At 36.4% G+C, this 16603-nt stretch overlaps 1 protein-coding gene and 1 pseudogene across 1 annotated transcript; one reads left to right on the forward strand and one right to left on the reverse strand.

Moving 5' to 3' along the window:
* The first annotated feature begins 1869 nt into the window (after positions 1-1869).
* On the forward strand, positions 1870-4525 carry LOC126627987 (uncharacterized; annotated as a pseudogene).
* Positions 4526-5500: 975 nt separating this feature from the next.
* Positions 5501-7620, reverse strand: LOC126628262 (transcription factor DIVARICATA). Its single transcript, XM_050297886.1, has 2 exons — positions 7192-7620; positions 5501-6072 (listed from the first exon to the last, which is right to left on the reverse strand). The coding sequence occupies exons 1-2, from the start codon at positions 7548-7550 to the stop codon at positions 5739-5741; spliced, it is 693 nt and encodes a 230-aa protein (XP_050153843.1). The 5' UTR covers positions 7551-7620; the 3' UTR covers positions 5501-5738.
* Positions 7621-16603: the final 8983 nt, after the last annotated feature.

Raw genomic sequence — 16603 nt, forward strand, 5'->3', positions numbered from 1 at the left:
GAAATAATCAAAGAGATAATTAGGAAGAAATTTGATTTTTACAATAAGTTTTTTCTTTTAAGAGATAATTATTGATAATTAAATAATTAAATTTAAAGAATTAGACTTATTTTAATAAATTGGACCATTCCTACTATTGGTTTAAAAAATTGAAGTTATATCAATTTTCCCCAAAAATTAATAACCTAAAAAATACAATTTTTTCCTCATTTATATAAAAACACATGGTAAAAAATTTCTCATGAAAAGGAAGGAAGAAGCACCCTCTCTCTCTTCTGTGTTAGTGAAGAGGATTCTCTATTGAGCTCAGGATGGGATTCTCCTGATCATTCCATTTGGACTGTTCAAATTTAATCCAACGGCTTTAAACAGAGGCTCTCTAAAAATTATAATAATTACAACGGTTGAATTAAATTTGAACGGTCCAAATAGGCTGGTCAATAAAATTCTCATCCTGAACTCAGGAGAGGATCCTCACAGCTGTGTTAGTGTTGTCGTCTTCTGAAATCCCCAATGCTTACGTGGAAAAGCCCACGCGGGGCTTTTTACATCTATCCACACCCTATAATTTCCTCGTACCAGCCCTGATTAGAACGAGAGGGATTCCTATTTTTCTTGTTCAACGTTTTCAACTCATGAGTGTGATTTTTTATTTTTACAATAAATGATAAGATATGGAAAAGAGCTACCCAATCATATAATAAAGAAATTTAACAAGTAGGCACTAGACGGGTCCCATGTTTTTTTATATATAAAACTCACCATTATCGTACGACGATCGCTCGAGTGTTTGAATTAGTGACCACTTGAGTGATAGTTGTATATGATAATAAAGTCAATTTTTTTATTATTTTTTTTTCGTAATTTGCATTGGAATCTTGCATTGACACTATTGGAATATGCAATTATGAATTTGGCTTCTAAATGAGTAGCTTATATGCTTTATTTTCGTACACCATAACATCAACATATGATCCCAAATCTGCATCGCTTTAGCATCTAAAAATCTGCAATCGACATTAGTAATCTGAATTGATAATCTATACATCTGCATTTGCCTGAAAGTGAAATTACAAGTAAGAAAAATATTACTAAATTGTAGTAGTAGGTAATAAATGTATGTTTAATATAAAAACAATGCACCAAATATATCTAAAACTAACTAAAATACAAAAGTTGATTACAAATATATAATTTGAATAAATAACTATAAAAATCGAAAGTTTTTGAAAGTTTTTTTTATCAAAATACTTCAGAAAAAATTTGGATCAAAATTTTCATGTTCAAATTTAGAAATTTTATATTATCGAAATCAAAAACATCATTCTAACTTGCACTTCTATACTCAACAAATAAACTCACTCATTAGACCCTAAACCCTATAGGCATCATACTCAAAAGTGCAATTCTCCATGACTTTTTGCCACACAATATTTTTGACACAATTCTTGTGTCAACCATTATAAAATATTATGTTAAAAACGTGAGATGACGGAGAGTAAATAAATATCACACTTTTAAGTCTCCTTAGCATTTGTCTTATTTATAGGGTGAGAATTAATGACAAAATAATAATTATAAAAAATACAAATAACTCATGAATACTAAAGTCTAGTAATATCATTTTTACATATCATTTTTACTTGTATTTTTTTTTTTTTAGTGAAACAATAGCGTTAGTAAGTTAAATGTTAGATTAACCATCAACGGAATTCAAACTCACACCGTTATGTAAGAGCACAACGTCTTTCCACCACTGTAATAATTGAGAAATTTTATATGATCATCACAAATTTTAACTTAGTTATATAAAAAAGCGGTAAGGTTCGAAAACTCCCAACTTCCGACTGTTGAAATCCGCGGTAAGGCATGCTTCCGCTAGTAGGCAGAGGGTTTAAGTAAACACTTCCATTCGTCTTCCCCACCCGCCACCATCGCCTATACCTCCACCTCACTCGTTCCCTCATCGCCACCGTTACTCCACCTAAGCAAGTCGGGACCCACAATGGCAGCTTCCACTGCGACGAAGCCCTCGGCTGCTTCATGATTCGCCTCACCGACAAGTTCTCCAATGCCGAAATCGTCCGCACTCGAGACCCCCAGGTTTTCCATCCCCTTCCTATTCTGATTGGTTCCCGAGAAAATTTATGGTAAATGAAGAAATCGAAACGCTCTCACATCATCAAAAGCGCTTCTGAGTTTTCCAAACCAAAATAGTTTAACGTGCTTCGGAGTTTAATAGAGCAGTTGAAGTGCTTTTTGAAAAGGGCGCTTCCTTCAAGAAGCACTTTAAGTTCATTTTCTAGTAAGCACTTTCATTTTTCTTAAATGTTTCGATCTACTCCAAATAGAAACGCTTAAAGACGCTTCCAAATAATAGTGCTTTTTAAAGAAGCCAATCCAAAAGAGCTCGAAATTGGAAATGTTTGAGGCAATTTATGATTTCATATTGTTGTTATTGTTTGTTTGAGGTTTTAGGTTTTGGAGGGTCTGGATGCTGTGCTTGATGTTGGGGGTGTGTATGATCCTTGTAGGGATCGGTATGATCATCACCAGAAGGGATTTGAGGAGGTTTTCGGACACGGGTTTAAGACCAAGCTGAGTAGTGCTGGTGTGGTTTACAAGGCATTTGCTTCAGAAGGTCCTTTCTTTTTAAGGATTGCAGAAATGGGATTTCCAAGTGTTTAACTTTCCTTGTGTTGAATCTGTTTGTAGCATTTCGGGAAGGAAATAATAGCCAAGGAGCTTCAGGTTGATGAAGGCCACCTCGATGTGCATCGGTTGTTCTTAGCTGTTTACAAAAGCTTTATGGAGGTGACTACTAAATTCTGCATCTTTCTATTCTACGTAAATGCAACTTGCTTAAATTGATTCATTCTCTTCATTTGAACTCACATATGGATGCCCATTTTGCATATGTTTGATTTATCAAGTTTTCATTGAAATGGCGTTTGTAGTTTCGTTTTCTTTACCATTCAAAAGATTCTCTTTGACATGGATTCTTGTTAGTCCAACTGTAATTTTGAAAATTTTAATTACTTGCAACAGGCAATTGATGCTGTCCACAATGGGATCAAGATATGTGAATAACACACACTTGTCTTCACGGGTGAGCAGGTTGAATTTGGATTGGATAGATCCTGATCAATCATCTGACAAGGAGAGCGAAGCCTTTCAACGAGCAATGGAACTGGTAGGAAGTGAGTTTTTAAGTTTACGTCTTCCCTTCATTAAGACTTAACAGATATGTAGAATTTGCTCTTTGTTTTCATTTTGATAATTTTTCACTTTGCTTTCTTTCAAGTTCGAGGACAACCAAATAAACAGGGGCTGAATGATTTACTGAGGTTGTGTTTTAGTTGTAATTATTGCATCACATCCCTTTTCCATGACATTGTTTTTTTCAAATTTCAGAGTGACCGTTATCATGCAAAATCATGGTTACCAGCTCGGTCTATTGTGATGGAGTGTCTCTTAGCAAGATGGAGTGTTGATCCAAGTGGAGAAATCATGGTTTTGACTCGATCTTGCCCCGTAAGTATGCAGTGGCGTATTCGTCTTGCCAATTAAATACTCTTAGGTTTAAGCTTTGTCATAATTCTGATGCTATTAGCTTGATAATTTCTTCATTACCTTCAACTGTTTTTATGTCGTTAATATGTTTTTAATCCCCGCAGTGGAAGCTACATTTATTTGAGCTTGAAGAGGAGATGAAGATTGAGCCTCCCATCAAATATGTTGTCTATGAGGTACCTTTATCTCTCTGGTGGCTTGCTTGTGATTTTATTAAGCATGTGCAATGAACCTATGAAAATGCAAGTTCTTTCCATGCAAGTCGAAATATTTTTAGCTTCTTCACGGAGGAGTTACTGGAAATGTAAGTAGCTTTAAAACCATTTCTCTGGGATCATTTGGAAGCGTAGTGTATTCTTGGACAACTTTGTGGCCGCGTTTTAACAAAAAATGAACGCTTTTAGTGACCTTTACCCTTTCGTTTAGTTGTGTTGGTAATGTCTGGATGTTTTATCTTAGAAGAGTCCGTAATTTTACCATCACAATCAAACAATGTGCAGGATGATAGGAAACACTGGAAAGTTAAAGCGGTGACGGTTGGTCCTGATAGATTTGAGAGCCGGAAGGCTCTTGCATCACAGTGGCGAGGGCTTAGGGACGAGGAGCTCTCGAAGGCGGCTGGGATTCCCGGATGTGTTTTTGTCCACATGAGTGGATTTGTTGGTGGAAATCAAAGTTATGAAGGTGCTCTTGCCATGGCAAAAGCAAGTTTGAAGTTTGATTGAGAAGATTGACTTGCATTGGCGCGTTACTAATTCAACTAGGTCTTGGCTAATGACTCGGAAGATGCAATTATATCTTTCTGTTTACCCTTTTTGATGATTTATTCATTATACACAACGTTAAACCCAAATTTCCGTCACATGATGAGCGAAATAGAAAATAGGGGATAATTCCGACGAGAATGATTTGTATGAAAAGGAGATGGACTTGTATATATCATTTGGCTAGATGACATAGAGGCTACACTGCCAGAGATCCAAGAAGCCACCATGCACGTGCACACGGATTCACCCTAAACCGCACGGCCAAACCCTCCACCTTCTCAATCAAATCGACCGCCTCCTCCAACCACTCTACCCTCACAACCACCACCGCCAGCACCTCCATCTCCCCAAAAACCCTCAAGTCTCGCCTCAAAATTAACATCATAATGGTGTTACAAAATGACGTAATATTCATGTCTCAATTGCGAAACAGGTAAGGTTACACGATAATAGTTCAAATTTACTCAAAGTCACATAATTTTTGTAACGTTATGGTTAATTATGCAAAATGAAATAAGTATTACCATAACAAGGTTGTCATTTACGGTGTGGATGCCATACTATCTTAACTACATTGTTAAGGTGAGATTTTTATACTTAGAGGCGATTGCATTACAGTACTAACGTTCAAATTAAATGTTACTGGTTATCAAATGATAGCGCAAATTGATTCTCAAATTTAAACGCAATCATATACTAAATATTAAAAAAGATAGATTACATATACTAAAAAGTCTAAGAACATCAAAAACTTGGTAAAAACTATTTCATAATTATGTTGGGAAAATTCTATGAGATTCCAAACATTGTGAATCTGAAAATTCTGATCCCATCTGAAACTTTTGGAATGAAAACTGCAAACCGATTTATTCGTCCGAAAAGGGGTGAGCTATCCGCACCCTTTTTTTTTAACTTCTCACACACCCTGATTAATTTTTGTTCTTGATTTTCTATAATTCAGTTAATCCGACAGCCGCAAATTATGAAGGTGTGTATGAAGTTATAAAGAGTGGATAGCCCAAACCAAGGCTTTTGGTCAGCAACACTGCACAAGCAGAATCCATCGCAAAGTGCCCTGCAGCCAATTAGAAGTGGTGTGTGTTTGCCTTTACCATAGTAGGCCAACAACCAGTAAAGGAAAGAAAATTTGTACACAAAACTTAGTACCAAAGCCAATGTTTAAGCTACTTTTGAATCAACCAATAAGAGTATATCCTACATATCTGTTTCCCTTCACATAAGAAAAACAGAACCTAAACTGTCAATTTCACTATACAACTCTCCTAATCGTCTACCGGCTAAAAAGAACGAAAAAATATACGACTTTACAAACTGTACTGTTCATAGCAGGCAATTTCTCTATATACAGAGTGTGCAGCATGAGATCGTAATGCATCTTTACATCGGATAGCCAAAGTCTTGGTACCTCAACAAACCCCCCTGATCAGGCACATGACTCTGCGGGGTCAACTGTTGCAATGGAGACTGGTGAGTTAGATCTGCAGGTGGAGGAATCCAATTGCGATCAGCAGGCACTGGTACCGAGTTACTCTCTACAGTGGTTATGTCGTGAATGCTTGATCTTTTCCTTTCCTTTTTCACTGAGCTTTGGCGAAGGAAATACTTCTGGGCATGGCTTGCTACTTGGGTTGGTGTTCTTGTCACAACCACATTCCTTGAAATACTCCTCCAATCGCCCTTACCAAACTTTTTTAGTCCGATTAGAAATAACCTGTTAGAATACAGAAAAAACATCAGGCTCCTGAACAGCAGAATCGGGCTAAAAGGTAGAAATGTAATTTGGTATTATTAGTATTTCCTAACACAACCGTGTCGTATTTAAATCTGATGTAGGGTCGTAAAAACAACAAATGAAATACATCTCGTGATAACAAAACCACTTCATTATGCCTGACCTATCAATCAACTACATAAAATATTAGGAAACTCGAACGGAAACTTAACAAATTTCTACTCAATGCCATTTTGAGATGAAAAATTATATTGAAACGACATTCAAGAGCTTTAGCTTAGACATTGTACCACTACAACATACGTACATTTATATCTTGATGGAAAAATAGGACTAAGCTTAGACATTCTAAATAAGAATTTCATTTACTTAAAGCCCCGAATGAAGAAATTCACGGCCTCGTGCTCTTTTTATCTGTCCTTAGAAAAACCACAACCATGTTTTTAGACACAATAACAACTATTTCACCCTCTGTTCCAAATTTAGCAACAAACGCGCATTCTAATTTAGAAAATATGCAACATCCTGTTCAGCTGGCAAGAAAGTTTTCATGACATCGGTCAAACTCGGTAAACCTAAATATAGAATCTAGCACATTCCAACTAGCTCCGCTTGGTAGCAAAGAAAATGGAGGACAAAGTACCGAACCAACATTTGGAATATTAAGACCAATTCTCTAGTCTGTTTGACTTTAAAAAAAATCAATTTACAACCGAATATTTCCAAACAAAAAGACCAAAACGATGAATTCAAATTCCAATTGGCGAAATGTAAAGCATTTGATTGATATTGGTTAAATTTGGATGAGAAATTTGATCAAATACTGAACAGTAACCATTTCAGCCATTGGAATTTGAAAATTCATCGTTTCCGCCAATTTCCCCCAAAACAAACAGATGGGATAATAAAATCAGAAACAAAGAAACAAAAACAACCCAAATCGCATTCATTTTGTTCTCGAAAATCCAAATAATCAATATATATATATATATACATGTGTGTGACAATAATTATCTGCGTTAGAAACAAAGTTCAATTTCTTACCAGTTAGAAACAAAGTTTGATAATTTAAAGAAAAACGAGAGAAAAAGAAATTACTTGTGTTCTTGTGGAGTCCAAGGAGTTCCCTTCTTCCTCTCAGGCTCGCCATGCTTATTGACCTTGGACCCAAAAGTGATCTGACCGGCCGAGTCCCAGCACTCATCAGCATAACTCGGCACATTGACCCGGCCGGAATCGATCTCCAACACATCGTGCACCAAATCCTCGTAGTGCTCCAAAACCTCTTTAGGAGTCTTGCCCGGTACCTCTTCGGCGATCCTCTCCCACCGATCGGGCAAGTCGTCGGAGAACCTGACCAGCGCCTGCTCAAACAACTTGTCTTCAAACCGAGTCCACGGAGCCGACGCCGCCGACTGAGCCATGTCCGACCAACACGGCGCCGTTTCTTGGAACATTCGCGGGCTTGGGGTTTTTATTGTTTTTTGTTTGGTTTCTTGGACATTTCGCGTTGTTAGGTTTGGTGGGAGATTTGGAGAGTTTTTGTCGTTTTTATAGAGGATGGACGGACGGGATGGAGACAGGTTTTTTTTTTTTTTTTAGGAACTTTTTGGGTGCTGAGAGAGTCAAAATGCCAGCTCATACTTCAAAATCGACACGTTTTGTTAATTTTTGTTTCATGTCGTTTTCAGCTGTACAAGTCGAGTGCCAAATGTACGCGCCTATTTTCTGCCTTTTTTACTTTTCGAGTTTTTTTATGTTAACCTTTTTGTTTTTTGTTTTTGTAGTTTCTCGTATGGTTGGATATTTTCAATTGAGTCATTGAAAAAAAACTTTTTAGCTAAATTTTTTTTTGAGATTTGCATAACTCATCACTTTGGTCCATAAAATTTAAAATCAGTATAAGTGGTCTCTTAGTTTATCCACTATCAATCATTTTGGTCATTCAATAAAAATTTATATTAAATAATGACCAATATGACAAAAATACCCTCAATTTAATAAACAATGGGCCAATTGATTTGACAAAATTAAGGGTATTTTTATCATTTTAGCCTTATTTAATTTCATGGGATGACCAAAATGATTGATGGTGGACAAACTCATGAACTACTTCTATTGATTTCAAATCTCAGGGACCAAAATGAGGAGTTATGCAAATCTTAGGGATCATTTTGGCTAAAAAGCCTTAAAAAAAATTAGAAAAATTAAAATTGGATTCTCTCTCCTCTCTTTTTCTGATCTTAGTCAGTTTTCTCCTTTTTAATATAGAAGATGGATTGTTCATGGGTGATCCTCTTCGAGTTCTCTCTCTCTCTCTCTCTCTCTCTCTCTCTCTCTCTCTCTCTCTCTCTCTCTCTCTCTCTCTCTCTCTCACTCTTTCTTGTTTGGGAAAAATCTAGAAATGGTGTGATTTGGTGGTGGTGTGGGGTGTACATGGTCGTCCCAATTCAAACAGAAGTTTGAAGACAAAAGTGCAACGTGTTCATAACATAAGGCGGTACACCACGTGTCATATGAGGGATATTAAGAATACCTTAAAGTGGGACATATCAACTTAGTCGCCTATTTTTACGAGGTGTACCGCCTTGTGTTTCGAGTACACAAAAATTTCTCTTAGTTAACCAATTGGGCATTTAAAGTAAGGTTATGTTCTTTGAATTGATAAATGATTATGATCCACTCACTTTGTTTTCCGCCCCCTCAGGACCTAGCGAGAACAAGGTTTGAGTTATAGAAAGACGAGTGGGCTTAGTAGTAGTGTGGACTTCCTATAGTGGGTAGTTTCACTTTTGCTTTGTCACTGATGAGATGTAAGCAATTGTATAAACTTAATTTTAATTATATGGTACAACACGTACATTATGTTTTACTGTTGTACACACTACTGTTATGCATTAATTGATGTGATATAAAAATAGAATTTACTTCGAGAATGTGACCCCAAGTGGAGAGTGTTGGAACCAAATTCGCACACCTCCATGAGTGGTGGTTGAGCGCAAATCCGAGTAAATTCGAGCAACCTACAAAAGAGTGAAATAACCGTGAGGAAACCTAGGACCCGTGGGGGAGGGGAGTGTGCCGGCAAAGGCTATCCGACGGTCAAGTTAGTGAATAACTTTATACTCAAGCAGTAGACATGAGAATTCAAGTGTTTATATTGCGTGACCGTAGATAAACCCTAGGTGGGTGTATTTATATCGTGGGGAGAAACTTTTTTTTTATTATAGAATCCTCGTTTTAAGTTGGGAGAATCCTAGAGAATATGTAGAAGTAGATATTGCATCCTCTTAAGAGTTGTGATTATTTGGGGCGCATGCCAATCCCTATGTTGTAGGAACTTCAAAACTTATAGAATGTGATTATGTCCATATTTGGATCAGATCGCCTGTCTTGCTGAACAAGCATGGTCATCCAATGAAGTCTCAAGACTCTACCTAGTGCCTCGGAGTAAAGTGATGGTGGCACCACTACTCCATCTAATACAGCTCCGCTCGGAGTTGATCGTCATTCAACCTTTATATTTTCCCCTTCGCCTTACCGTGAAATTTTAAAAATTAAAGTAAGACTCTCTATTGATATTCTTGAGGGTGGAACCCCATATTAACAATGTTGTGGGTTTCACTACTATATTTTTCACTCATTTTCATAGTTTTTGGCTTAAATGTTATACTAAATATACATTCATTGCTCAATAACCATAAAACCACTTCCAAATGCTTTATAAAGCTTTTGTTAACGCTCACGGAAAATATTTCATGAAAATAAAAAAAAATTTATTTTTAACAAAAAAGAAGGTGGCCTTTATGTATGCAAAACAAGGAGAACTTCGCGAACGCAGAATGAGGCAAACCTATATGAATAGAAAGTGAGGAGGTATTCGCACACACAAAACGAGGCGGAATCTGCTCACTAAAAGGGCGGCGGGCTCTACACCTGAAAAATGAAGAACGCAAAACGAGGTAGGATTCGTCAGGCAAATTGAGGTCGACTCGATGCATGGAAAACAAGGATTTAAATCTAAATCTAGAGGTATTTCAGTCTAAATAAAGTAACGTAGGAAGAAAAAAAAAGCAATAAAAAAAAGAAAAAAAAGCAATAAATAAATAAATAAAATAGAAAATGATACGATCTGTACTTGCTATCAATTGTCCACAAGATCTATCGCTAATGTGGTAGCGACTGCTCTCATTACCAATCCCCCCCTTTTCAATTTTTTTTTTTTGTGTTTTTTTTTTTTTAGATTTTGCTAATGTTTCTTTTATTTCTCTTACCATACAACAAACTATCTATTTATGTTCTTCAAAATATATTTTCCATGCAAATCTATTAGAATTCATATTTAAACACTTGTAACCAACGATTTAAACCTAATTTTAAAAATATATGAATTTAATAGTGGTTACTCAAATAAAGTAACGTAGGAAAAAAAAAACTCAAAGGAAAAAAAACAAAAAAGCAGAAAATATATAAAAAAAAAAATTGGAGTAGGAAAACATCAGTACCACGCTACCGATCATCGCCCAGTCGTACTTAAGTCACCTTTCAATCTATTTATTTTCACTTTCGCCTCACTATGAAGTTTTGAAAATTAAGGTAAAACTTTATGTTGAGATTCTAAAGGGTAGAACCCCATTTGACAATGTTTTGGTCCTTACTACTATATTTTTCACTTATTTTTTGAGTTTTCGACTTAAATATTCTACTAAATATACATTTGTTGCTCAATAAATCGTAAGTCCATTTCCAAATGAATTATAAAGTTTTCCTTAATGCTCACGGAAAATATTTCGCGAAAATAAAAAATTTGCATTTTTGACAATAAAAACGTGAGTTACATATTCGGTTTTTAATCGATTTTGCAAATTCATACATTATCATCGTTCTTAGCTCATCTTGTTAGTCCAACAGCCATCCCAATTCACATTTTGGATTTTTTTAACTTTTAATATCAAGTAAAAAAGTTAACAGAGTCATATCTAAGTTAAGTTAGAGGATATGTATCAAAACATTAGCAAAGATACACAAAAGAGACACATAAAACAGGACAACAGAGCTAGAGCTGACATGCATAATCTTTCAAGCTCAAGTTTATCTCAGCTTAGCTCAAGCTCGTAAACATGTGTTTGGCTCGATTTATATTAAATTGAAACTTATGGCTCGTGTGGAAGTGTTTTTAGAATAACTAAAAGTTTTTTAGGTTCTAAAACACTTAAGGTGCCTCCTGCAAAAAGCATACCTCTCTCCTTCTAGGATTCAAGTACATTTTTATTAAGGATTGGTTTTAAAAATATTTTCAGTAAAATGTACAATCATTTAATATTAAGCATCGAAATCAGCAATAAGTTCTTTAAGATAATATCAATCTTTGATATTAACATTAAAAAGAGTGAAACCCAAATTAATCTTAAAAAATAAAATCTAATACTTTAAAATATTTACATAATCAACGCAAAAAATTACAAGTTACTCACAGGTTTTACGAGTCATCCCTGACTCTCTTGCAGTCTTGAGACTTTTGTTGAAATTCTTCAAGATCTCGTTACTATTTAACTGTATTAGGAAGAATGACAGGTCATCCAATACAATTACTGTTAAATAGTTTGTTAAAGCTAAATGTAATTAGTTCTGTTAGTAACTGTAATTAGTTAAGGTAGTTGAGGGTATTCTTGTAACTAGCCTAAGGTAGCTAAGGCTATATATATTCACATCTGTGTAACTGATTTATTCATTCAATACAATTGGAAAATTTACAGAGGAAGTTTTCTGTTTCTATATGGTATCTCGCCATTTTGCTTCACTGCACCGACATTTTCTTCCGCTCGTCAAATCAATCGATTCTTGCTTTCTTCTCTCTAATTCTTTGATTTTTCATCTCCGATCTCTCTTAAATGTTGATCTCTGCAAGATATGGCTGCTCAATTTGAATCGCCACCAACTAGATCGTCTTCTCTGATCATCTTCCCTTCAGTCCAAAACGCTAATTCTTTTTCAAATCCAAGTCTTCTGAATTCGTATACCTCTCTTACGATTTACAAAATCAGCAGTATGGTGCCGATCAAGCTGAAAAGATCCAACTATCTACCATGGTGAGCACTATTTACTTCAATTTTCAGGTGATAAAAACTTCTTGGTATCATTGATGGCACTGAGATTTGTCCTTTACCATTCTTACGTGATCGCTCGATGAACCCTGCCTTCGAGGATTGGTATGAAAAGGATTAAAATCTCTTGATATGGCTTAATTTTACCCTATCAGAAGAGATCATTTCATTCACGGTTGGGGATTCCTCTTCTCGTGAGCTCTAGGTGAAGCTTGGATAGTGCCTTGGTGGAGTTTTGGAGGCTCACATTCACCAATTACGATCACGACTTCAATCAATTCAAAAAGGATCACAGTCTATCTCTGAGTATCTTCAACAAATCAATGAAATTGCTAATTCCTTGCAAGCTGCTAGTGCTTCGGTGTCCGATCGTGACCTAATTGCTGCCACACTACATGGATTGCCTGATGAATTCGAGTCCTTTATTGATTCCATCATGTTGCGGTTACCTTCTACATCCTTTGATGAACTCCATGGTCTCTTACTCACCAAAAAGTTGTCTATGGCTTGCCGTAAGATTGTTATTTCATCTTTTGCAACTGAGCCCTTTCAAACCTTCTCAGTGCAATCTCAGCCTCCTCTGCTTCCTACTCCATTTGCTTTTGCTGCTCAAAACCAACCACTTCACTCTGTTTCTCGATTTAACTCAAATCGTGGTAAGCCACCTCGAGGTAATTTCTCCTCAAATTGCAGTTATCATAATAATCGTGGTACTTTCACTAACAATCATGGAAATCGAAATTATCAAGGCTCTCACAATTACCAAGGTTCTTCCACTTTCAAAGTTCCTTGTCAGATCTGTGGTTCTACCAGTCATGAGGCAATTGACTACTTTGATCGTATAAATCCGAACATCTGTGGTCGAATTCCTCCAGCCAAACTTGCTACTATGTGTGTGCATCATTCAGCCAAACCCTATCAGTCTTGGTTAATTGATTATGGCACCACTTCCCACATCACCAATGATGTAGCCAATATTTCTTATCCTACTCCCTACACTGGAAAAGACAAGGTGTACATTGGAGATGGTAAAGAATTATCTATCCATAATATTGGTTTATCATCTCTGCACACTCCTCATAATTCCTTTAAGTTGCGATATGTTTTACATGTTCCTTTCATGAAACATAATCTCTTGTCTGCTTATCAATTTCTTAAGGATAATAAATGTTCATTGACTCTTGACCTTTATGGATCCACTGTTGACTCTTGACCTTTAGCTTTTCTCAGCATCAAAGCTCCTGTCACAGTATGGCACAAGCGCTTAGGACATCCATTCTCCTCAATTTTTAGAATGGTCATATCTACCAATAATCTTGCACTGCAAGGCAAGAAGACTCTTAATTTTTTCTGCTCAGATTGTGCACTTGCTAAGAACCACAAGCTTTCTTTTGGAGTGGCTTCTTCATCAACAACTCAAAGTCTCCAACTTCTGCATTGTGATATGTGGGGACTTGCCTCTGTCACATCTAATAGTGGTTTCAAGTATTATCTACTTCTTGTTGATGACTTTAGCAAATATAGTTGGTTTTTTCCATTGAAGTCTAAGTTCGATGTATTTTCTACATTTGTTACTTTCAAAACCTATGTCGAAAACTTCAGTGGAAATAAAATCAAGATTCTGCGTTTAGATTCAGAGGGTGAATTCACTAGTCACTCTCTTACTTCATTTCTTAGTACACATGGTATATTACATCAGTTTAGTTGTCCACATACTCCTGAATAAAATGGTTGTGCAGAGAGAAAGCACATACATCTTGTTGAGACAACTCGAACATTACTTATTGCCTCTCATGTTCCTCATATTTTTTGGGTTGAAGCATTCTCCACTGCAATATATCTTATTAATATACTTCCTATTTCTGGTCTTACAAAGTCACCTTGGGAACTTCTCTTCATCCAACACCCATATTACTCTAAACTGAAGGTCTTTGGCTGTCAATGTTATCCATGGCTTAAACCTTACATTCATAGCAAATTGGATGCTAAAAGCAAAAGTTATGTGTTTTTGGGATATAATCTTCAACATAAAGGTTGTAGGTGTCGTGACAAATAGAATTTACATATCAAGACATGTTGTCTTTGATGAAAAATCTTATCCATTTAAGTCACTGCAGCTCCACAATTCCAATTCAAAGAATTCATCTTCAAAATATTCTTCATCTTTGGACCTTTACTTCAGCAAACACTTCTCAAGTTCTCTTATAGCTAGTAACTTTTCAAAACCACAGTGTACTTCTGTCCCTAATCTTATCACTCAGATCTCAACTTTAACTGAGAATCCTTCATGCAATCAGTCAGTGGATAATTCTCACAGTTCTTCCAGTTCTGTCTCTCTAAGAGAATCCTTTCTAGTGCCTATTTAGACAAGTCATCCACCTATTTCTGCGAATACACATCCTATGATTACAAGATCCAAGGCTGAAATATACAAGTCTAGAGCTTATGCAGCAACGAAACATCCACTTCCAGTTGATCTTGAATTTGTTCCCAGTACTTATTTGCAAACATCAAAGCATGCTCACTGGAGAGCTGCAATACAGGCTGAATATAATGCTTTAATAACCACAGGCACTTGGTCTCGTGTTCCATCTCATCATTCTCAAAATGTAGTTGGTTGTAAATGGGTGTTTCGAGTCAAGACAAATCATGATGGAACCATTGACAGACATAAAGCCCGCTTGGTGGCAAAGGGCTTTCATCGACAAGAAGAAGTTGATTTTCGAGAAACCCTCAGTCATGTTGCTAAACCAATTACCATTCGGATTCTCCTTACAGTTGATGTCCAATATAATTGGTTTTTGAACCAATTAGACATTAGCAATGCATTTCTTCATGGAGATTTAAAGGAGGATGTTTACATGCAACAACCTCCTGGTTTTATTGATCCTAACTCTCCCAGTTTTGTTTGTAAGCTGAAGAAATCCTTATATGGTCTTAAATAAGCTCCTCGAGCTTGGTTTGATAAATTGTTTCAGGCCCTTCGTACACTTGGGTTTCACCAATCCCAATCCGATGCTTCTTTGTTTGTTCTTAATGTACCTTAGTTGGTCATTGTCCTTCTTTATGTGGATGATATCTTAGTCACTGGACCCATCTCTCAACTCTGTCAACAGTTTATACAACAACTTAACACTCAGTTTCCAGTGAAAGATCTTGGTCATTTACACTATTTCTTGGGTTTGGAAGTACACATATCTAACAAAGGACTCTTTCTACATTAGACCAAGTACTTACTTTATCGCTTTAAGAAAACAAATATGGAGGGTGCAAAACCTTGTTGCACTTTTCTTAGTTCTAAGAAACTGGATCACAGTGGGCCTCTCTTATCAAATCCCACTGAATATCGCTCTATAGTTGGTGGGTTACAATATCTCACTTGGACTCGACCGGATCTTGCATTTGCTGTCAATCAGATATGTCAATTTACATGAGAATAACATCGTCAAGCAGCAAAAAGGGTCCTCAGATTTCTTAAGGGTTCTATTTCCCATGGTTTATGGTTCACTAAAGGTCCTATCAATCTTTCAGCATACTCTGATGTTGATTGGGTTGGCTGCACATTTGATGGGCGGTCCACCGGTGGACTGTGTATTTCTTGGCTCTAATCTCATCAGTTAGAGTGCAAAGAAACAAAGCACTATTGCTCGTTCCTCTACAGAAGCTGAATATTGTTCTTTAGCACATATTGCTGCAGAACTCACTTGGGTCTGCAAAATTCTCAAGGATCTTCATTTCCCTCTACCTACATTGCCTACACTATGGTGTGATAATATCTCAGCAATCTTTTTAGCATCTAATCCTATTTTTCATGCTCGAACCAAGCATGTTGAGATTGACTATCACTACATCCGGGAGTTGGTACTAGCAAATCTCATAAAAGTCCACTATGTTTGCAGTGAAGACCAATTAGCTGATCTCCACACCAAATCTTTGTCTAAAAGCAGATTCTCTTATATATGTTCTAAGCTTCCAATTGGAATCCTCTCTGATTCCTCCCTTAGCTTGAGGGGGTGTATTAGGGAGAATGACAAGTCATCCAATACAGTTACTGTTAAATAGTTTGTTAAAGCTAAATGTAATTAGTTATGTTAGTAACTGTAATTAGTTAAGGTAGTTGAGGGTATTCTTGTAACTAGCCTAAGGCAGCTAAGGCTATATATATTCACATCTGTGTAATTGATTTATTCATTCAATACAATTGAAAGATACAGAGGAAGTTTTCTGTTTCTATAAACTGTACTAGTCCACCTAATTTTGTTGTCAATCATCACCAGAAGTTGTTTTAGAGGGAGCCTAGTAATCATTTTCAATCACAACAAGAGAAATGGCCACTGCACATTCCCTACCATAGTTAACCCTTTTAAGCACCGACCTTTTAAGCCTCTGACAAACTCCTATTTAAT

Source organism: Malus sylvestris, chromosome 7 (assembly GCF_916048215.2).
Source record: "Malus sylvestris chromosome 7, drMalSylv7.2, whole genome shotgun sequence".
NCBI lineage: Eukaryota > Viridiplantae > Streptophyta > Magnoliopsida > Rosales > Rosaceae > Malus > Malus sylvestris.

Coding starts and splice junctions, on each gene's coding strand:
- LOC126628262 (XM_050297886.1), bottom strand. CDS start 7,550: ATGTTCCAAGAAACGGCGCCGTGTTGGTCGGACATGGCTCAGTCGGCG. Junction 6,073..7,191: donor TGGACTCCACAAGAACACAA/GTAATTTCTTTT, acceptor GTATTCTAACAG/GTTATTTCTAATCGGACTAA.